Source organism: Callorhinchus milii, unplaced genomic scaffold (assembly GCF_018977255.1).
Source record: "Callorhinchus milii isolate IMCB2004 unplaced genomic scaffold, IMCB_Cmil_1.0 Scaffold20, whole genome shotgun sequence".
NCBI classification, from domain to species: domain Eukaryota; kingdom Metazoa; phylum Chordata; class Chondrichthyes; order Chimaeriformes; family Callorhinchidae; genus Callorhinchus; species Callorhinchus milii.
In genome coordinates this window covers 8385420-8407511 of record NW_024704761.1, presented here as the reverse complement: position 1 = coordinate 8407511, position 22092 = coordinate 8385420, and the positions used below count along the sequence as shown (strand labels likewise).

At 39.9% G+C, this 22092-nt stretch overlaps 2 protein-coding genes across 3 annotated transcripts; one reads left to right on the top strand and one right to left on the bottom strand.

Moving 5' to 3' along the window:
* Nucleotides 1–1540: 1540 nt before the first annotated feature.
* On the bottom strand, nucleotides 1541–13647 carry mfsd11 (major facilitator superfamily domain containing 11). The gene is made up of 13 exons (XM_042342412.1): nucleotides 13343–13647; nucleotides 11717–11772; nucleotides 11413–11520; nucleotides 10526–10605; nucleotides 9246–9342; nucleotides 8718–8776; nucleotides 8085–8232; nucleotides 6869–6910; nucleotides 6717–6778; nucleotides 6112–6237; nucleotides 5845–6019; nucleotides 5275–5410; nucleotides 1541–5053 (listed from the first exon to the last, which is right to left on the bottom strand). The coding sequence occupies exons 1-13, from the start codon at nucleotides 13436–13438 to the stop codon at nucleotides 4892–4894; spliced, it is 1347 nt and encodes a 448-aa protein (XP_042198346.1). The 5' UTR covers nucleotides 13439–13647; the 3' UTR covers nucleotides 1541–4891.
* Nucleotides 13648–14244: 597 nt separating this feature from the next.
* Nucleotides 14245–22092, top strand: LOC103175460 (serine/arginine-rich splicing factor 2). 2 transcript variants are annotated; one of them, XR_006085625.1, is made up of 4 exons: nucleotides 14261–14802; nucleotides 15856–16172; nucleotides 21262–21378; nucleotides 21708–22092. XR_006085625.1 is itself a non-coding variant. In XM_042342519.1 (3 exons), exons 1-2 carry the CDS (start codon nucleotides 14450–14452, stop codon nucleotides 16148–16150), a joined length of 648 nt encoding a protein of 215 aa, XP_042198453.1. In that variant the 5' UTR covers nucleotides 14245–14449; the 3' UTR covers nucleotides 16151–16172; nucleotides 21262–22092. The 2 variants fall into 2 exon arrangements, 1 of the variants encoding a protein (XP_042198453.1); XM_042342519.1 differs by having other exon boundaries at nucleotides 14245–14802; nucleotides 21262–22092.

The following is a 22092-nucleotide window of genomic DNA, read 5'->3' as shown; positions in this document are numbered from 1 at the left end:
TTCTCTCTACTTTGGGCCTCAAGTACTTTGATGGAATTGCATCCCTAAAGTCCATAGCCACAGGGGTTTCCCATATGGTTGCGAAATGCATGGCGATAGTACACCTTAAACTTTGCTCCGAGTGGAAATGTTCATGCTTGGGATCTCTGAGAAGATTATTCTCAGATTATTCTCATCCCTCTCTCCAGTTTGCATCAGAATCTTCCTCATCTCCCCAGCGCAGAGTAGTTGGGCCAAATGGTCAGCTTCCTTGTCGTATAATTCCACATAATTTTGGAAATAACACAAATGCAACTAGTTTTTAATGGAGCATAGACCTAGAGAGTGTACAACATGCCCATTTAGCCCAACAAGTCCATGCCAGGGTTTTATACACCACACTACTCCTTACACCCAAGCAAAAGAGCCTTCTCCGCAGGTCAAGTTAAGCAAAGCTGGTTTGCCTATTTAAAAACAATTTATTTAATAATCTTCTCAGATGATCCCAAGCAAGTCATTTCCCTTAACTGGCAAAGAAAATGCATTTAATATAGCGCCTTTCAAAATGCCTCAAAAGCAATCCATGCAATTAGATACGTTTTTAACAAATAGTGACTTTTTAATGTCTGTAAATGTAGCTGTTAACTTGCACTATTAACATTCCACAAAGAGCAACGAGATGACCAATTAATATTTTGGGTGCCAAATGAGGGAGGAATATTAATCACAGATCACCAAAAACTTTTGGAACAGCAGGAGTCGCCAGATCAAATAAGAGCTCTATTTATTGCTTCAGATATTAATAGCTGCAAAAGTGCAGCACTGGCAGAGTTTCAGCCAATATCTTATGATCTCACATCCTGGCATAAAGCTTCAATGAGAAACTCCTCACCCAGAGACAAGGATGCGATCATCTAAGCCAAACTGACAAAAGCTCTGATTGAATAAAGCAAACCTCGCTACAGCCTAAGAGGCATTACCTCAGACTAGTTTTAAAATGGGTGTAAACTCAATATTTTCTCAAGCTACAGATCAGCCATGACGTGAATAGAATGGCGGAACAGGCTCGAGGGGTTGACTGGCCTACTCCTGTTCCTATTCTGACATATACCCTTTGAACGATTAAAATCGGTTACATTTTACATCCCCCCTTAAAATAACATATTGTCTAACAAATAGTGGAAACAAACACAATAGTGGACGTGATCTTTGTACTTAAGAATTCCAGCGCGACACCTTCCGAGCTCAGATAAAACACGTGTCTTATGAATGAAAATGCTACTTTTGTCAAAACTATTTTCGAAAAAGCAGACGCACCTGGTGAGATACAATTACCTTTATTTTAAATTGAAACAAATAGAATGGCAAAATAAATAATATTGCACTTTGCTCTTCAACATCACGTGGATTGGGATGCGTGTTCTGCTATCATGTAGTTTTGTAAGTCTTAGGAAACGTTAGTAACAGCCTACCAAATCAGTTAGTGTCGCATGACACCAAATCCCAATGCAATCAGATGACAAAAGACATTTTAAGTCAAGATAACACCCGATCCTTTTCACATCATACAAATTTTTATACCAAAATGTTCGAGATTTTGTGAACATGATATTCCTGATCCCTTTCACATCAAACACATTTCTTACTGAAATTTCGAAAGTTTGTTGATCCAAAAAGCAGCAACAGATAACTTTGATTTGAGGTACAGGTCTCAGTTTAGACTGACAGCTTTGTACCACAATACTGTGTCACAGAAGCAAGCACCCATTTACAAGAGCTTCAACATGAAGCAACATTTGGATATCCATGTTTCCAATGCAGTGAGTACAATATAAAGGCCATTTTGCCTCTATCTGAATAAAAGGTGATTAATACATTGGTGCACACACAGGCCTGATCTAATGCCAAATCTATGGTGCATTTATAGTTTATCAGTGTGAATGCGTAGGGTAAGCTGGATAACCAAACATTTGAATAAAAAGTCTTGAGCCCACTTATGCTTGAAATCCAATTTAAAAGATCAATGTTAATCGTTATCTGTCCAAAACCCAAGAGTAAGCATGAAAATAGTCACTAATAATCACTACAATGATAACTGGGCACGACCCATATTTTGCCTTACAAAACAGTGATTTGAAGAGCATTGCACATTGGTACAATGCTGGCAGAAGAACCCATCGTTGCAAAAGAAGCTACCAGGAATGGTGAATTCACAACTGAAGCAGTAAAATCGATTGTTTTTACAATATTTAAAAAATTCTTGCCCTTTAGCTCATCTCCCCCATTATCTAAGAATCTACTGGTGCTTTTCTCCTGTGGTACACATTAATAATAATAATTCTTACATTTGACCTAACGACTTATCACGTTATCGAGACGTCTCAAAGTAGGGATTGTGTATTTTGTGGGTGAATATGGATCCAAAAAACTCTCAAAATATTTGCATATTGGACTGAAAGAAAACAAATATGCAACACTGGTCCCCATGACAAAGAAAATGCCAACTGACCATCTTAATTTTAAAAATATTTTACAAAGTCTATTAAAAAAATAGTAAATTACTGATACCACTAAACCAAGTGGTCAAAATAAAGTGGTTGAAGCTTTAAATTTAGAAGGCAATGCTCATTCTGTAATTAGAGCACTGGAAATAAAACATGTTTGAGAATTCACCACTGCTAATCAATGACATTTTGGTCAAGTCAGTCCCCTGGATCAGCAGTCAAAAAGTTAAACAAAATTCATATCCCTCTATTAATTCACTAACCTTCTATTGTAAATAGTCAGGAGGCGCACTTCTAAACAATTGCGTAATTATACAATCTGTTAGAATTCCATTACAAAAATAGACCGACATTGTGGTCTTAAAGTCTGTAGAATCTATTCAACTGAATTCAAATCAGTATCCAACTCAAACACTTGTGGCTCAATTCTGAACATGTAGGACTGGTGTAGACATCAAGCTGGCTGATCTCACATTAGTTTGATCCGTTCTTATGGAATAAACCAACTGTATGAGCTGGATTCATATCCTCGGCTCCCGGGTGCCTAGTGTGTGGTTTGATGCAATATGGGATTATTGAAGATGAATACTGTACAAAAAACATAAATATTATTTTACAGGCCATAAAATCAGAGCAGTAAATCTAAACAAAGAAATTCTCAATAGCTCTTAAATTGACAGGTAAGAGAAACATTTTAATTAAATGAAACTCTTAGGTATAGCACTTGTGGTCTTTATAATAATAACACTTGCACTTGATATAGTGCTGTATCACATCTTCGAGCCGTCTCAAAGCGCTTCGCAGAATATACTGTAAAGTGAATTGACTATTTTGTGGGTAAAACGCGGCAGCCAATTGCACACAGCAGGGTCCCACAAACAATCGTGGTTTGTGGACATTTATCTTCTGTTCACATATATATACATACATATATACATACTAATAAAACGGCAATGTCTGTTTGCGCTTCAAGAAGGATCTCATTATCCGATTGCCGTAGACACATGATTTATACCTCATCGGAAAGGCCTTGCATCTGAGAGTGACACGGGCATATTTGTTTTCGCTCATGAGTTATTTTCAGTTTTGCGTTTTGTACTGCAGTTACACCTGGTAGCCACTGAGTCAAAATGGCACTGTGGCACCGTGAGTCCCAGAGCACCTATGTACCCACGCACCGCGGTTTCACCGGGCGGCCAGGCCGGCTGACTGTGGCGCTGTGGCACCCTGCAGCACAGAGCGAGCATATAGCCAAGCGGCGGGAACAAAATAAGAACACAGGCAAAGCTAAGCCGCGGCAACAACAACAAAATTTGTAAAGCGCCGAGTCCTCCCAGAGGAGTATAAAGATGAAATGCCTGTGTCAATCTACATTCCATATTGGATCCTTTGGTTGCAAGCGAATCTGCAACAGGTACAGCTAGTTTAAACAATAAGCGTAGATCAGTAAAATACTACAGTGAAGCCCTGTTATACCGGAGCTGTTGGAAGTTTACAAAATTCCAACTGGGTTATAATGGGGTGTGATCGCTGGTCAGCACTCCTGCACTCATGTGCATCAAACCTCCAATCAGGGCACAAATTGGCAAAATGGCCAATATTCAGTTCAACAGGTTGCAGGTGATGCTAATTTCTGCACACGATGATTTTAAGTGCCATTGGAGCTGGTACCTGAATTTGAATTGATTTGGGGTAAGTGAGTTCCTGGGACCCACGTTATAATCAAGTGCCTTATAAAGGCTTTATTATACCAAACCTAACTTGGTGAAATAAAAATGAAGTTTCAAATACAGATCCCCTTTCATACTAGAAACTAATATGAAATATTACTCCATTCTGACTGTGCCTTCAGCCACCCTCCTACCCTCTCTGCCCTCCCTCATCCCAACCCTGCTCCCGACGCTTGGGTCCTGACCCCTGACTGTTCAGCACCTCGGCATGTCCTCCCGCCGTGAAAGGTGGAGAAAAAAAAAAATTCTGAAAAGCCCAAGTGTGAAAAGAAAAATACAAATACTTTGCAATAATCTAAGTACAAGTTTCAAATGCAGTATCTTTTGACATGAAACTGTTCAGCCAGCAATAAAATCCTTTTTCGCCACCATCTCAGAAATTTACACAAACAGTATCCAAAATTACTTCTATACAATAAGTTCAATTGGCTACCTGAAATTTCGGAAGTTTAGAAAAGTGCTGAATTTTAACATTTTGAGGCATCATTAAACTTCCTTGGATATCTCCTCCAGTTAATTTCATCTTGCAACATGATGTTGGACAACAAAGTAAAGTCAGGTTTTAAAATTTTAGGGACCACCATCCATAAAGTTAGCAAAATTATTACTCGCAAAAAATGTATGGCAAAATTGAATAGGTTTGCATTCAATTGGATCCGTCGGATGCCATCTTCTTAATTAAATGCGATCGTAATCAGTGCCACGGGAAATAGCCTCTGCCTTCCACTCGACCAGGAAGAAGGATACTGTGCCAAGGAATCCAACCAGCACCAGGATAAGAAGTTGCCACTGAAGTAGAAGATAATTGCTGTAGCCAAATGCAATCGCGGCACAGATAGACTGGAAAAAAGTAAACCCAAGCTTTAATATACATGATAAAAATGTTATTTTGTATGAAATTAACAATGTTATAAGAGATATATTCAAACCTAGCTCCACTTTATAACTAAACAAAAGCTGTCTGCTAACACTGCACTAAAAAGCTTTTATAATACAGTACAATATACACTTATATAGCGCCTCATGTCGGGAAGATGCCTCAAAGCGCTTTTCATTCTTACTTGGACAAACTTGAACACAGCAAATGCAGAAGCACTTTCTTGGGAATACATAAACCCCAAAATGCTGATGACCTGTGTGTTGAAACAGCTGTCACCGAATCCCAGAAGGAAACTGCAAACTACAGCAATCGCTTTGCTGGCGGGGGTGAGAAAAAAATGAAGGGAAGGAGGAAGAGAGGGGAGAAGAGTCAATAGTGAATGAAGAATCTATATCAAACTCTATACAGTACCTATCCATCATTTTAATTCTGTAAGACTTATAATTGCTATTGTGTAAAAGTTGCAAGATAAAAAAATATTTTAGAGCCAGTTTAGTGCATTACTTTCTTTTAACATGATTAAAAGGTAGTCTGATCTTGGAAGTCTCTTGGGGCACACACCCAAAGAACTGGCAGGAATTTCCCCACAATGGCCTTCAGCCATTCCTTTTTATTTGAATTCATTTTATTTATTTTATTCCTTTTCAATAAAATGTAGCTGAAATACGCCACACATAGGTCCTGATAAAGCAATCTTTGGAAGTCAAATTGACCTGCAACCTAATTCTGTTTAGACAAAACAAAGACTCACCTTGGAAATAAGTATGCAATATCATTAGTTCCTTCCTCAGATACGATTGGTGCTACACTAGGTACGTTCAGGAATATCAAATAGAAGGCGACAACATGCGTCAATAAACCCAGAAGAACTATAGGGTTTCTCCCAAAATTATGGTATTGGTTGAACAAACCAAAGGTTCCTCCACCTAGAAATAAAAACATGTGGAAAAATAAAAATGCAGTGCAATTCCACTTAATAAACTGAACTATAAATACCAGTTCAAATAAGATTACAAACCTATGATTTCTCCAACGCCAATAAAGATGCCAGCTAATCCAACCATACTTTTGGCTTCATCCCCAAACTGGTTCATTGCCCCCAGAGAGGTTCCATAGACACCACTAAAAAAGGTTAATTCAAGGCCTACAAAGAAAACAATATAAATATTATCACCATCTTATTATTTAGACTCTTCTCCCCAATCTGAAGCTCTAAACAATGTTAGCAACTCTTGCCACTGATATAAGGTACTACATCCCAATGATAACAGGTTTCTGAAATGGAAGCCTTGGGCAACTCACTGGGTTTACCACGGTGATTTGGTCTGCAATTCCCTACATACCAAATTTCAGATCATAACAGTGAATTATGCTAGAGGCCTGAAATAAACTTTCCGAGCTAACCCTTGTGGAAATGTAATCCATGAGCAAAATATTTGTAAAATTATACAGCAATATTATCCTTTAGATATCAATTTATGTTGCTACTGCACCATAAAGAAAATAGTTTCTTGCAAAGCAATGGGTTAAAGTACTGCAAAATTACTTCTACTTTGCCATGTAAAATGTAGACTAAACATTTACTCCAGTATCTTTATAAGATAGTTTGAGGGATGAGCTCACCTGTGTATGCAATACAAACACTGAGAAGCAGCATTTCTTTGGTGAAGAATAACTGGATTGAACTTCTGTTACCAAAAGAATGCATCAGTTAGCACATATAAAAAAATTGTGGATAAAAAATATTGCCAATAATTGTAGACGTGAACGTTCACTTACTGAATGCATCTAACGCTTTCGATCCTCCCCTTTGAGATCTGTAAACAAGGAAAAACATTGTCAATTCGTAAGTAAACAGTAGTATTGATAAACCCCAATAATGAACAAAAGACATAAAGCAACAACAACTTGGATTTATATTGCGCCCTCCCCGCCGGACGGCGTCTCAGAGCACTTTACAGTTTCGGATCCCAGGACCGAGCCGGGGGGAGGGGGGGATGGTGACCAAAGGCGAAGTCGAAAAGGTGTTCAGAGACCTGAAAATCGGAAGGGAGGGAGCGAGACGAAGGGAGTTAGGAAGGCAGTTACAGAGCCTCTGGGCATAGTGGCTGAAGGCACGGCCGCCGAGGGTGGAGCGGAGGACTCAGGGGACAAGGAGGAGGCCAGACTCGGAGGAACGAAGGGAACGGGTGCTGTTTTGAGGAGAGGAGGTCGGAGAGGTAGAGGGGGTGCAGAGACATGAATATGAGGGTGAGGATCTTGAAGTCGATCCTCTCTGGGATAGGCGGCCAGTGCAGTCTGGCAAGGACTGGGGACTACTGCACTACTGATCAATTCAATTAAAGTACAGCCTTTTCCCTCTGTGCACAACATAAAGCAATACTTTTAACTGTGGTCATCTGATTAATGCATTGTTGTGGATAAGCTTTGTAAAAGTTAGGTTGTCTGATCCTGCAATTTTCTTCTTAAACTTCTAAATTACATGCACTGAATTCACAGAATGGTACACAAATTGACATTTTGCTGAAAGTATGAATGCTACCCGGAATGCCAAACAAAATACTGTTTACCGTGACCAAGTAGATTTACTATTACCTGATACATTCTTCATTTACTTCAACTGTGAGAAATGATCTGGTTTGGAAGTGTGCAAATAGGTTATTACAATAGTGATATTGCAGTCAACAGAACACCTCAAATTGTAGAAATAGAAATGTACTGTGATATAGAAATATATTGCGTATTCACAGATATACACAATAAGACTGACAGTCACCAATGTCAAGTGTAGAAATAATAATAAATAATCATTGCATTTGATATTGCGCCTTATCACATCTTCGAAGTGTCTCAAAGCGCTTCAGATTATACTGTAAAGTGAATTGACTGCATATGTTGTGGGTGAAACACGGCAGCCAATTTGAAATGCAAAAAAAAATATTCAGTAGTCTAGATGTTTTGAACAATGAATGTCATCTGAAGAGAACTTACAAAAGTATGTTTTCAGTATCCTCATCAGACATTGGCTCATCTGTACACAGCAAAACTGCAGAGTTGGGTTTCCTTATAAGGAACAGCAAAAGGCTTCCCACCAAACTAATCACCGTTAGCGCAATAAAAACTGTCCTGCGGTCATGATCTGCAGTTCAAAAGAGAAAAGTAAATGAACACAAAACAATTAATGCACAACTACAAAAACAGTAGTTAGCAGAAATAATGAAAATTGGGTTTTATTCCAGAAGCAAAGAATGTTGGATACTATAACTGGGAAAGTAGGTAAAGCAAACACGTTCGTTTGTCCAGGACAAGAAAACATCACACATGTGCAATGTTTGCTGTCATGCATCTTTTAAGAGGCAAAGTGGACATGGTAGGAAATCCCACAATGTTAAATATAATTCTTGATCCTCAGGATATCCAAAACCAACATGCATTTATATAGCACCCTTCACGCGGGCTAACGTCCAAAAGCGCTTAAACAGGATTTTGTTGCAACTCTCACGTCAGCTAACTCTGCACAAATACAAGAAAACTTCACTCACATATGAGAGTTCATTAAGCACTGCTTATTAAGCATAATGTGCTGGAACGAAACAATGTTAAGATTCAATTGCCAGTACTAACCTGAAATGTGTTTTTCTCCTTTCCAAGCAAAATATATATAGAGGTTTCCAAAAAGAAGACTGGAGAAAAAAAATAAAGTATTAACTCTAATTCTGAATGAACGGTGCCCAATGGTTAGATAAATGCCATACAATTCAGCATTTCAGTTAGAAAAAGGAGATCATTCAGCCCACCAAGCTTGCTCTGCCAGTTTATTAGATCAAGGCAGATCTTTTACTCCTATTTTTTGTTTCACTTACCTTCTTACTTCAAATAATACTTGCATTTGATACTGCGCTTTTCACGTCTTCTAGACATTTCAAAGTGCTTGACAGAATACACTTTAAAGTGAATTGATTGTATATTTGGGGGCAAAATATCTACTTCCTTTTAAACTGTTTCTATCTATGCCTTCTGTGGCAGTGCAGAGAGGCTAGATAAACTGATTCTATTTATGCCTCTCTGTGCAAAGAAACACTTACTAATCTCACTTTGGATCATCTGAACCCTCATTCTAATTTAGCGAAAGCGCATCCTTTTCATAAATACCTAAATTGTAGGAGCGCCCAAAATATGCCACTGTTCCTTCCAATGGTGTTTTCATCTGAGTTTATCGTCAAACAGTTGCCCTGGGCTGTCCAAAGCACTAAAAAAAAAATCAAGCAACAGAGAGAAAAGTTACAAAACTATTTTGGGCTAGTCTTCTACCATTCTAGTAATACATTTAAATCAGTTTAAATTTGCTACGAGAATCCAAGGGAACTTTACAAAATATTATCCATTGATGTAAAGTTGAATTACAAATCTACAATTGCCATGCCACAAATGTGTAGTATTCTTAGGCTTCATAATTTAATAAGAAGATGCGCTTCAGACCATTTGAACAATGAGCTTTGTATTACACGATCGATCATGGTTAATGAGTAATGACTCTATTCCCATCTCAAACACTGTGGGCCTGTAGCTATCTCACATTAAATTTCCAGATAAACAGTGGGTAAAATAACAGAAGATAGACATAATGTGCAAACAGTACATTTTAATCAAAGACTACATAGGACTCTATCAAAGGAAATTAATTTCAGTTTCTTCCTCCATGAGTGTTATTTATTCACAATACCTAGAATATTGTGTGCAGTTTTGGTCTCCTTATTTAAGGAAGGACACACTCGCCTTAGAGGGGAGGAGGCGCAGTGTAGATTCACTAGTTAGTTCCTGGGATGAGGGGGTTGACCTATGAGGATAGGTTGAGTAAACGAGGCCTATATTCTAGAGAATATAGAAGAATTAGGTCGTGATCTTGTAGAAACATGTAGAATTCTTATGGGGGCCTGACAGAGTAGACACTGTGAGACTGTTTCCCTTGGTAGGAGAGACTATAACTAGTGGGTCACTGTCTTAAGATTAAGGGTCAGCTTTTCGAACAGAGTTGAGAAAACACTTCTTCGCTCAGAGGGTAGAGAATTCTATAAATTCACTATTTATAGAATTTATAGAATTCTCTACCCCAGAAGGCTGTGGATGCTCAGTCCTTGAACATACTCAAGACTGAGATTTATAAGTTTCTAAAGGATAGAGGAATTAAGGGATATGGGGATAAGGTGAGCAGATGGAATTAAGTTAGAAGCCAGGATCTCATTGAATGGCGAGGCAGCCTCGAGGGGCCGAATGGCCTACCCCTGATTCCTATGTTGATTTTGTATTACGTCAATTCATGAAATGGAAGGTTTGACTTATTGGCCAACACAATGCACAAAGTATCCTTCCTCACTTAGTTGCATTTGTATCGCTTATGACCAGAAATTAAAAAAAAACAGGACATTTCTTACCTGCAGCTGCTATCCCAATAATGACTGAAGCTAGGTAAAAGGACCAAGTGTACGGCTCAATGAAAACTGCAACATAAGCACTGAAAGACAATGGAGACGCGTTTCAGATCAAGATTCTTTAAGTGCGAACAGGTTTATGTCAAGAACAGATTTTAAAAAAAGCAAGGCAAGATTAAGTGATGCAATGAATTAGCATATCGTCCTTTTAGCTCTGATGCCTTGATTTTGATAGTAGCTCCCCCCCACTCTGTCATATTGAAGCAATTGTTGATCGTTCGTAGTGAGCAGGAGTCCACAAGACAAAACTGGCCACAACTTGTAATCTCACCGAGATGGGCAAAAAAAATACACTGTTGAAAACATTTGTCTAAAGCTCCATTTAAAGGTGCTTTTTTGGAATAAATAGTTTTATTATCTGAACCCATACGATTTCTGACCGATTAATGCCCAAAATGCATTTCACAAATGGGAATACTGTTCCATTCAGCCAAAATAATATGAAGCAACAAACCAGTATATAATCCTTACGTAGATGTAAACCAAAGACTCACCCCCTCAGCCATCCCGTGTCCTATTCAGACTGGTGAATTACAAAGGAGCAACAGATTCAAATTAATTAATAAATCAAATTAATTTAACCCAATTTAAAATCAAGGATGTAATAATGAAATGGCTGGACCCGCCTGTTTATTCAGTGCACAATTACTGAGTATATGAGGTACAAGTTATATTTCAACTTAAATTAATATATTTAAACATTTCCATAACTAATATATTTTTATATTTCTTTTGAGGTACTTGTACGCAAACAGAAAGAACCAGCAAGGAAAACAGAATGAAAACCACAGACTAAAAAAGAAAATGAGTTCATGATCTGACTACTTTACCTGTAAATGAATCCACTGAAGATCATGGAAAGTTGAGGTCCAATAACAGCAACAATCGATGGAGCCAACAGATTTGAGGCAGAAAATACACCATAAATTATGGCAAGGCTTCAAGAGAAATATATTGGAATTAGTAAAATGAAATATATAGATATTAAGTTATTTTCCAACACTTTGCAAATACTATGTAAACATGCTCTATGTAAACACACATAGGAATAGTTTGTGAATATTGTCGTATAAAATAATTATCATGATTTACAGTACCACAATTATCAGAAAAGGGTGAAAAGCAACAAAATACCTGTTATATCCACTCCCCTTAAATCGAGTATGATTGAGACTTTTGATAACAGTTTGCTGTGGAAAAAAAGAATCGATACAATCTTGTCATCAATACCAGGAAATTTCTCAATGAGTTACTATCCTATATATTTCATATATATATATATATACACACACACACATCTGTATACCAAACATACGAAACATATCATACTGGTGTAATAATTTTTGTGGTGAATACATCACCAAATGAAATGGGCCTAGTGTCTACCTTGATTGGTATGCAATGCTACTGCTGATGTTCCTCACTTCACCTTATGGAATTACTGCTCTATCGGTGAGGGTGTGTGTGCCAAGTCTGTAGTCAGAAGGATGGCAGCAATGCACTTACACAACAACAACAACTTGGAATTATATAGCGCCCTCCACGCCGGATGGCGTCTCAGATCGCTTCACAGTAACGGATCCCGGGGCCGAGCCAGGGGGAGGAGGAAGGAGGTGACCAAAGGCACGGTCAAAAAGATTGTGCTGCTCACCATGTGGCTGGCAACATCTTCCTTGTACCAGTTATCCATCTAATAAGGTCTGCTAGAAGGAATTGGAGGAGCATTTGTCAGACGAGGTGGCTGGGTCGCCCCTTCCAAAAACGATATATGCTCTTGTTAACCCTAAAGCTAAAGTCCCAACAGCTAGGATGGTCTTGCTGGAAGCTTACCCGTGTTCACGGTTTTAGCCGGTTCAACTTGTGATTGCCAACCCTGGCTTTCACAACTGGCACCTAACATCCGTGGAATTATGCAGGCAGGGTGAGTCCCTCTGGGGAAAGAGTAGCCTATTCTGGAACACTCCACATCTATCCCTCCGCCTTGCCCCTTCCTTTCTCCATCTTCAGGATCTTCAGGTCACGCCCGAAGACCTTCCTCTTTCCACCGTGCCCACGGGCTCGGGGTGCTGCTCCACCCACTGTCAAGCGCTCTGGGGACATTACCCTGTGCGAGGTGGGGGTAGTGCTGTGTAAGCGCAAGTTGTTGTTGTGGACATAGTTCAGGAATTGGGGACGCACACACTGGTGAGTGGCGACTCTGGACACCTGACTGACAGTGACCGACTGGACTGACAACCCCTCCCCCCCCCACAACAGGCTCACAATTTGCAACTCACTGCCCAAACCCCCCCCCCCCACCCACCCACCACCACCACACACGCGGCGTGTTTTCTCTCGACAAAAAAAAACCCCGTAAGCAGCCTCGTCAGCTGCACCCACAGGGAGAGGCCGATGATCGGCCACTCGGAACGCAGGCGGTTGTTGTCGCGGATTGAGGACCGTTCCCTCCCGTCAGAAGTTTAAGTTATATTTCAACTTAAATTCATACGTTTAAACATCTCCATAACTAAGCGGTTTTCACGTTAAATTTTTTTTAAAAAAAAAACAAGAGGCCTCCCAGGAGAGTTCAACAAACTTTTAACACAGATCAATTTGTAACTGAAACCGTAACTGGCCTCACCCCCCCCCACACACACACACACCCCCACCACACACCCACCGCACCCCCCCCCCCGGGTTCTTCGTGCAGTCGGTGAGTTTAGTCAGTTTATTAGTTAGTCAGTCAGTCAGGGCGGTTAGTCGGTCACTTCACTCACTCACCTCGACGTTCCCGCAAGTCTGGAAAGCGGTGAATATGAACATAAAGGCGAAGCCCAAAATCAGGATATTGGTCAGTTTTAACCCTTCCGGCGTCATGTTTGTGTTTTTTTTTCCTCTCTCCTTTTCTTTCTTTCTCTCTCTCTCTCCAAATCTCCGAAGGGAAAGAAGGTTTCGGGAGAGGGATTCTTCGACGCCGACCCTCAAGAGGCTGCAAACTCGAACTCACTTTCCTCACAGCAGCGGGCCGCCGACGTTGATCAGCTGACCAGCACCTGAGTTGGTGGCCGCCGCCGCCGCCGTCGATGCTGCCCGAAGCGTCGCGCGCATGCGCCGCCGCCCGCCCATCCCCGCGCGAGCTGAAGCGTCGCGCGCAGGCGCAGCGCCCCAACCGCCCGCCGGCGAACGTTAGGATTTGAATTTCACCTGCCCCTCCCCCCACCGCCACTCCGCCTCCTGCACCAGAGGCCGCGTCAACGCCACTTGGAGCGGTTCGCAGCGCTGTATTTCAATTTTCGTCTCGTCACTTGCCCTGCCTAAAGCGCACCCCCCCCAATAAATTAATAAAACACTTTATTCAAAATAATAAGGGCAATAAAGCCGCTGCTGGCGGCCAGACTCGCCCCCCCCCCTCCCCCACTCCTCACGCGCTGCCGAGTTGCAGGGGGAGGGGAAAACTACAACGTCCATCATGCTCCGCGCGGCGGCAAAATGTACTTCCGGTGTCTTCATCGCCCGTGAAGAGAATTATTTTCTTTCAGGGCCTTTTATGGGGCGATCAAAGTCCGTACCGTTAACCATCAGGATGTGGGTCGACTACGTGGTTTTTTTTTTGCTGATGCGCAAATAATCTGGTCTTTCGCCCCCTCCCCCCACACGCCCCACCCCCTTCTGTGAAGCGCGGGAGAGATGTTTCCGGGTCAGGTAGGCAGGCGCCATCTTGTGATTGTGGTGTGTGGCGGGGTTTGCGGCGGGTCACCGAGCGAGTCGTCGAGCCCACGTTTGTCCCGTCCCCTCTTAGGAACAGTTTATAAGGCTGTATTTTTTTTAAAAAAAAACGAGAGGTAGATTGAGAGAAGAGGGGACAATCCAAAACCCAAACACTCGACGATGAGTTACGGTCGGATGCCGCCTGATATCGAAGGAATGACCTCGTTGAAAGTTGATAACCTGACCTATCGCACGTCCCCCGAGACGCTGAAGCGCGTGTTCGAGAAGTACGGCAAAGTGGGCGACGTCTACATCCCCCGGGACCGCTTCACCCGCGAGAGCCGCGGCTTCGCCTTCGTCCGCTTCCACGACAAGAGAGACGCCGAGGACGCCATCGATGCTATGGACGGCGCGGTGCTGGACGGCAGGGAGCTGAGGGTGCAGATGGCTCGATACGGTCGACCGGCCGAGTCCCACCGGAGAGGAGGCTCGTCCCGCCGCTATGGCGGCTCGTACGGCAGGCGAAGCCGGAGGTTAGTCGACTGTCCTGTCCGTACGCCGACCAATCCCCACCCCCCTTCCCCCTCCCCACGGGGAGGGTTGTGAGGCTCTTATAAAAGCGGGAAGGTTAGCTTTTTTGAGTTTCGTTCATTAATCGGTGGTCCGTGTGGTGAACGCAGATGCTCAGACCTGGGATGTGAACGGTCCCTTAAAAACTCGAGTGAATTTTTATTTGGGGGTGGGGTGCAGAATCCAGTTTCTTTTTTTTCAAAAAAAAATAAAAAAAATCTATTGCGGGAGATATTTTTTTTCCAAGCGCCCCCCCCCTCCCCCCCCGCCCCCCGCAAAGAATAGCGTTCGATTTTAAATCTTTAAAATGTTCAGCGTTTAATCTCGTAAATTGCGATGTTCTTGTTCTTGCGATTTCTATTTTTTTTTATTGGGTTGAAAAAGCTCCTCTCGGGGACGCCTAAAAATGTAAGACTCCAAGACACTTGTTAAACGTTGAACATATTGTTGCAGTTTTCACGATAAGACTGGCTGCTTTCCTGTCGCGACTGAAAAGTATATATTCCCCCCCCCCCACACCATGGTCCTGAGCATGAGTTTAGTTGGAAAGCATTTTCTTTTTGGGTAGGTTGCGTCCGTGATAAACTGCAGTCGACGTGTGGTTGGTCTTTGTTTACACGTGCGTTTCTGGGGTCGCTTGTGTTTCAAGGTGTACAAAGGGCAGGTTTTCAAGAAAAAAGTGCATTTTTTTGGATTATCTCAACCGTTAAAATCACGAGGCAATGGTAGGGTCGAAGTTCTTGTTTTTCAAATAAAATCTTATCTTCCCGTGACCCTGGGTGCTTTGGTTTTCGTGTCGAGGGGGGGGAGGGGTGTGTGCAACGTTTCATTATACAGCTATCGAGGTAGTTTAGGTTTGTGGCAAACGTAACCAATGTCCTTATCTACGACATGTGCCCAACGGTATTTTGATAGAAGCTATTTTCTTCAAGTAAATAATTGTCATGTTTTAGTTTTAACAGTCAATGTCGTTTTTTAATCTAACTTGTCTGACTGGAACCGTTTCTTGCCTCTAGCCCTAGAAGACGACGACGATCTCGTTCAAGATCCAGAAGCCGTAGCCGTTCTAGGTCGAGATCTCGCTACAGCAGATCCAGATCTCGCTCATATTCCCGTTCTAGATCACGTTCAAAGTCTAGATCTGTTGAAAGATCAAGGTCAAAATCGAAGTCTAAATCGAAGTCCAGGTCTCGGTCCAGATCTAAGTCACAATCAAGATCCAGAAGTGGATCCCGGATGTCCCATGGCTCGAAGTCCCGATCAAAGACACCAACAAAATCTCCACAGAAAGATGGCATTGAATCACCATAAAAATGTGGTAAATTGCATCAAAGTGAGTGATATTTAAACATGTGTTTTAACTACTTTTACATTGGTGTTTGAAGTTCTGGAAGCATTTGGTTTCAGTGAGATGCGTTTCTACGCAGATAAATGTAGACGTTCTACATGATGATTTTGATTTACAGCTAGCTGCTGTATAGTTGCTACAGTGTATGTGTATATACTAATGTAAAAGTTATCTTAACAATTTTGTATTAAAGCTAGCGGTTATGTATTTGCTAGCTATTCTTTGATGAGAAGGAACTCTTGTGATGGAAAGTTGTCCATGCAGACTAAGTCAGCAAACCTCTCCATTGATCCAATCATTTTGTTTTCTGGATATCAGTCCCAGTTGAATGATTGTCGACACCTGCTGTCGTATTAAGTATTGTTGTACACTTGCTCAAGGCAAGTAGTTTCAGATTGGGGGAAGGGGGGTGCGTATTCTTCATTCTGGACTCATTTGGGGTACTGCCAGAACTTCAAGGCCTACTATATAATAATAATAAACCTTGCATTTGATATAGTGCTTTATCACGTCTTCGAAACGTCTCAAAGCGTTTCACAGAATATATTGTGAAGTGAATTGACTATTTTGTGGGCGAGGCGAATGAAGAGTCTTCAGGGCATTAAGACTGTTTTCCTTTTGATTGTAATATTAAAGCATAAGAGCTTTGATATTGCAATTACTCATTGTTGCTTTGAATATTACGAAGAATCATTTATTATGATATATTTTTACTCAGTCCTTGAAATTCATGATTTGAAGTCATCAACCCAATATGCTATGTATTTCCTTAAACTGTCAACTACAATAATAATCCTTAAGTTTTATATATCTTTGTGACTAATCTTTAAATGGGAGTATGAGTCTTCTAATTTGTCTATGGTAGACGGTAGAATGAATGGGGCTTGTAGAGATGAGAGAAAGATGTATAAATCTTTGATGTGGGTTTTGTTCAAGTTTTTGCATGGGGTACTGCTGAAGTTTCTGGAACATTTTAGGACTTGAGTACATTGACCACTGTTAGGGTGAATTGTCAGAATATTCAGGTACCCTTCTGAAGGCATTTTTCAGCCTTTGGGGAGTTCTTATGCGATGTTGCACATACATTGTGCTCCCAGATTGAATGTTTGCAAGGAGCTGTGATATCTGAAATATATGGTTAATGATAGAGTAACCTTGGTTGATTAGAAACGAGCCATTTAAGTGTTTTGTTTCCTCTTGATTCATACTGGTGCTGGAATATTAATACCCATGGATGTCATTTAGGAGATTGGTTAACTCACCTAACTGCAATATTAAACATGGTCTGACTGAGTTAGATTTCAATAGTTTTACAAACTGAATTATGGGGTTATGTGGGTTTCTAACATCAAATATTTGATGATTAGATGTTTGGGGAGCCTTTATGCAGTAAAGTTAACTGACAATCTGAGCAGGCATGAAAGTAAAAATTACTTGCACATGTTGATTATTTTTTGCTCCAAAATGCATGCAATTTTAGAATTATTGGCTGTTTCTTCTTGACATCAAAGTTTTCAGTACGGAGGCTTTAAAATATTGACTCTTCTTCCATCTTCAAAAACAGTTATTTTCCAAATGCTTGCTATTACAAATTTGGTTTTGGGTGTCTTTTTGGATAAATGGATAATGAATTCGGGAGTCTGTAATGTTGAATATTGCCCCCCTGATGGGAAGAAGAGGATGATTTAACTTTTGAAAGTTTAAGGTAAAGAGCTTCACTTAAAACATTGGCATCCATATGAACTATAAGTTCATAACTGTAGTTCAGACCAATGGTTAATGATCGATTCAGTTGGTCAATGGAGTGAAGTTTGATTTCATTTTTGGAATCAAAGAATTAGGAGCAGACACTACATTTTTGTTTCAAATTGGCAATGGCATTTTTGGAAGCAGCTTGCTGCTAAATTTGATGTAGCTGTGTGTGGAAACAGAATAAGGTCAAGGACTGTATAGTTTTTGGTGAATGGAAGACTAGTTGATTGATAATCCATTTGAAATTCGAGTGGTGGTATAAACCATCAGTTGAACTCGTGCAGTTTTAAAAGTCACCTGAGCATCAAGATTGGATTACTTAGTGTCTTGTTCGTTTTAAAGGTTTGGGTTTTTTATGCTGCTCTGAGTTTCATAAATGTTTTATTTCACTGAGTTTGCACTTGGGAGGGGAGAACATATAACTTTATCATCCAATGGCAGCATCTCAGGACACAGAAGGAAGTTTTCTGTACTCTGTACCAGCTACAAGGCCCAAGCTTCCAATCTCATCCCATTATCTAAATGCATTTTACAGTTCTCTTTCTGCGCTTAAACCATCATTATGTTCCCTTGTGTCCACCAGTAAATGGGTGGAGGCATGAGAATTGGAACCCCTGAGAACTGATAAGAGTGAAGTTCAATTTATTCAGATTGGGATCGGTTTCTATGTTCTAATTCATTCCCTGGACTATAAAAAAAACAATTTGAAGGTTATTAAAAACTGAAAGATTGTATTCTAACAGGAACTTAAATAATGGATATATTTAATGGCTCTGCAGGATATACCAAGTAGCCGAGAGAAAGATTAGATTAGCTAGTCTTTGCTAAACTAGTCAATGTCCTTTCCAGCCTGTCAGCACTTCTCTATTTTTCTATTCTCTAATTATTTGCACAATTTCTCTGCTTTGTTGCCTAGTTTTGTTTTGCTTATCACGTTCTACCTCTGAGTTTTTCAACTCAGTGTTTTACTTCTGTTTAGATCTTGCATAATATGCAGATCTGATCTGTTTAGAAACTATATGTATTTCGGGCAGTAACAGACCAGACTCGACAAGTAATTCACTTAACCAAAAATTAATTGGCAATTACTTCCTTCATCTTTTGAAATTGTTGTGCTGGTCATTGCTCCTTGTATTCATAATTTCAGGGCCTGCAGTTGTTGATATCTAGCATCAAAAGTATTGATGCCTATTACTGTACTGTTGGGGTTCACTTTATGTTTTATATGACATTTAATGTTTTCTAGTGTCTATTTAAAGTTTTCATCAGTAAAGGGTGGACAGCAGTCAAGTATAGACCTGAAAAAAATCACTCGTTTCAAATGAAATCTGGAAAATTGCCTCACCAAATATAAATCCCTGTTTCCCTAGGCAAGTTAGTTCTGTGTATTATTACAATCACATATTGATAAGTGAACAATACATATTTAAGTAATAAAATACCAGAATGCCTATTGCTCTAATATTTAGCCAGCACAAATGAAATGTTAACATTTTAAAATGAACCTTTTAACATGTGCTTGCTCCCTTTTTATCCTCCTATTTTCTGCCTTATTTTGAGTTATTTTCTTTTGCCTTACTTAATCTGCCACAGCTTCCCTTTCTAACCTTTTCCTTTTTGCTAATGCTGTGTTTTGAATCTTGTACTTACCTCTTTTCTTCTTTCTTCCAGCCCTGACCGCCCATTTTGGAGGTGGGAGCATTTTTTAAATACAAAGAAGGCTTTTGGTTGGCTAAAATACTGAATTACATGCATTTTAGCAGCTGATCAAAAGCCCTAAACACTAATGATTCTAGACTTATGGTCTTACCATAAGTGCAACCAGACCAGTCATTATTTGTAAAATCATATCCAAATGGAGCTGCTGTCGACTCTAGCTGTGCCCATGCAAGTAAACTTGTCTGGTCCTCAAAGGGTTCAATGGTTGCCAATGCATTAAAATGGTGTACGCTAATTGAGTATTGTTATCTAGCTGTAAAGGTTGTCTAAGCTTTGTAAATCTATTAGCCTTAGTAAAGGGACTAGATAAATCACAGCAAGAGTATGAATTTGTCTGCAATAAACGTGTGATCATAGCAATCTTAAGAAACTGAATAGGTTTATTCTTTGGTGGCAAATCTTTGAAAGCACATTCTTTTTAACTCTTAGACTGATAGCAGGATGTGTCTGTCTCTGTAGGTTGCTTTTTGGACAATTTCAGCTCATTTGGAAATTGAATAACTTATTTTTGTAACGAAATTAAAATGCCAGTTAGTTGTATTATTAATCCATCAAAGCAAATTTAAAACAACTATTTAAGAAAATCTATATATATGTGCTGCCTTGCCTTTTCTCCCTGGGTTCCCATTTTTAAGTCAGTTTTCTTTGCTATTTCCTATTCTAATTTACAAATTTACTTAGCTTTATCCCACTTCTATCAAGCATTTTAGATGACGAGTAACTTTTTAAAACTTGTTTGGAAGTTTGAGTAAGTTTGCAGCTAGTGAATACCAAGTGTGGGCAATTGATATGGCTTCGAATAGATGTGACCAGGCCAATCACTGATGCAGCTTTTGCTTTCAAAATAGGAAGTGGTGCTCCAAATTAATTGGTATTGCACCCAGATGAGTGAACTTGGCAGTTCTTTTGTGTCAAAACATAGGCAAATGAAGAACGTCGCTTTTATTGAGGTGTTGCAAAACTTGTCAAGATCTTTATAAATCTTTGTCAGTTGTTAAATTTTATTTTAAAATGATCGGTTTGGTGGGGGTTGCTTTCTCATAGCATTGATGCTGAAGGAGCATTGAGGATCTAGTTTATTGAATTAAGTCACTTAGTCACAACCAATGTTGAGGACATGAGCTATTTTATATGCAGTTTGTTTTATTTGCATGTTAGTACAGGTGGGTGTTTTAGTGTCTGGAATCTTTATCATTTGAGGTTCTTGCTACTTTCTCCTGCTCTACTGCCATCAATTTAAAGAGAGCTTTTCTGTTCTATACTTCGCTCCTGCAATGCAAACCAGTGACAAATTGAGAGGGTAAATTAATGGTGGTTCCTAACATTTTCTTCAGATATTGATGTCTGTGCAGTGACATGGAACCAACCTGTGACCAAAAGTTGATGAGCATTATTTGGAAGGATACTTTCTTAATGCTCTGATTTTTGCTACACTTTGCAAAATAGCAGCTTCAGTATTTAAGTGAAAATATGATTGAAAACTATAGGCTTAAAACACTAAGTGTGACTGTAACAGTTCTAAAATTGTATATGTATTACTTTTCAATCCACGTAATGTGCCATTTAGCACCATTTTAAACTTTTTGTTTTTTTTTCCTCCTAGATGTTGCAGATGGCTGGAAGATCCACACGGTAGATGCCTTGCAGGAAAGACCATCTCTTGCCATCTGTTTAAGTGATGGAGAGACCTTCCTAAAATAAGCAGTGATCTACTTAAAAGGTTATTATAACATCATTGTTTATAATAGGTTTTTTGTCAGTTTTAAAGTCTTGAATTTAAATTAGTGTCTGTGAAGGCTCATTATATGTTATGTGCCATCTATGTTGCTATTACTTAAACTTCTTACAATTTAGTGAAATGCTCCACTTCAGATTCATTTTGGCTTGGATATGTACATAAGGTAAAAGGCATGAAATGTATTTCCAGGTTTTGTAATGTTTCTGTATACTGAAATAATTATCTTTTAAATTTTGACTTTGCATATGTTTTTTTTCATTTTATTCCAGTCCAATACTAATCTCATTGTCTCATGTATTTTTGTGCACTAGGCGCAGTTGTGTAGCAGTTCTGTAAAGCGGGTTAGCTGTAAGGTGGCGTGTTGCAGTGCAGTGCAGAGTGCTTGGCTGTGTCCTGTATTCTCCTGATTGCTCCTGTAATGATGCCTTGACGTGCAGAAAATATGGCTGTCCAGTAAAATGCCTGTCAGCTGCACCTCCAGAGACCTGGCTGCGTGTAAAATTTGGAGCAGGCAGTAAGCACCACTAGCTACCTTGTTTCTTGTACTTGTTAATGTGGTTTATACATTTACACATGGAACACAATGTTTAGAAAGCTGTTAATTTTTGAATTTCATTGTAATTAACAGTTATATTTGCTTCAAAACATAAAATCCTGTACTTCTGTAATTCTATTAAAGATTTTCCTTGGTGTTAA

Coding starts and splice junctions, on each gene's coding strand:
- LOC103175460 (XM_042342519.1), top strand. CDS start 14,450: ATGAGTTACGGTCGGATGCCGCCTGATATCGAAGGAATGACCTCGTTG. Junction 14,803..15,855: donor TACGGCAGGCGAAGCCGGAG/GTTAGTCGACTG, acceptor TCTTGCCTCTAG/CCCTAGAAGACGACGACGAT.
- mfsd11 (XM_042342412.1), bottom strand. CDS start 13,438: ATGACGCCGGAAGGGTTAAAACTGACCAATATCCTGATTTTGGGCTTC. Junction 11,773..13,342: donor AGACTTGCGGGAACGTCGAG/GTGAGTGAGTGA, acceptor TTTTTTCCACAG/CAAACTGTTATCAAAAGTCT. Junction 6,779..6,868: donor GCGTTAGATGCATTCAGTAA/GTGAACGTTCAC, acceptor TGGTAACAGAAG/TTCAATCCAGTTATTCTTCA.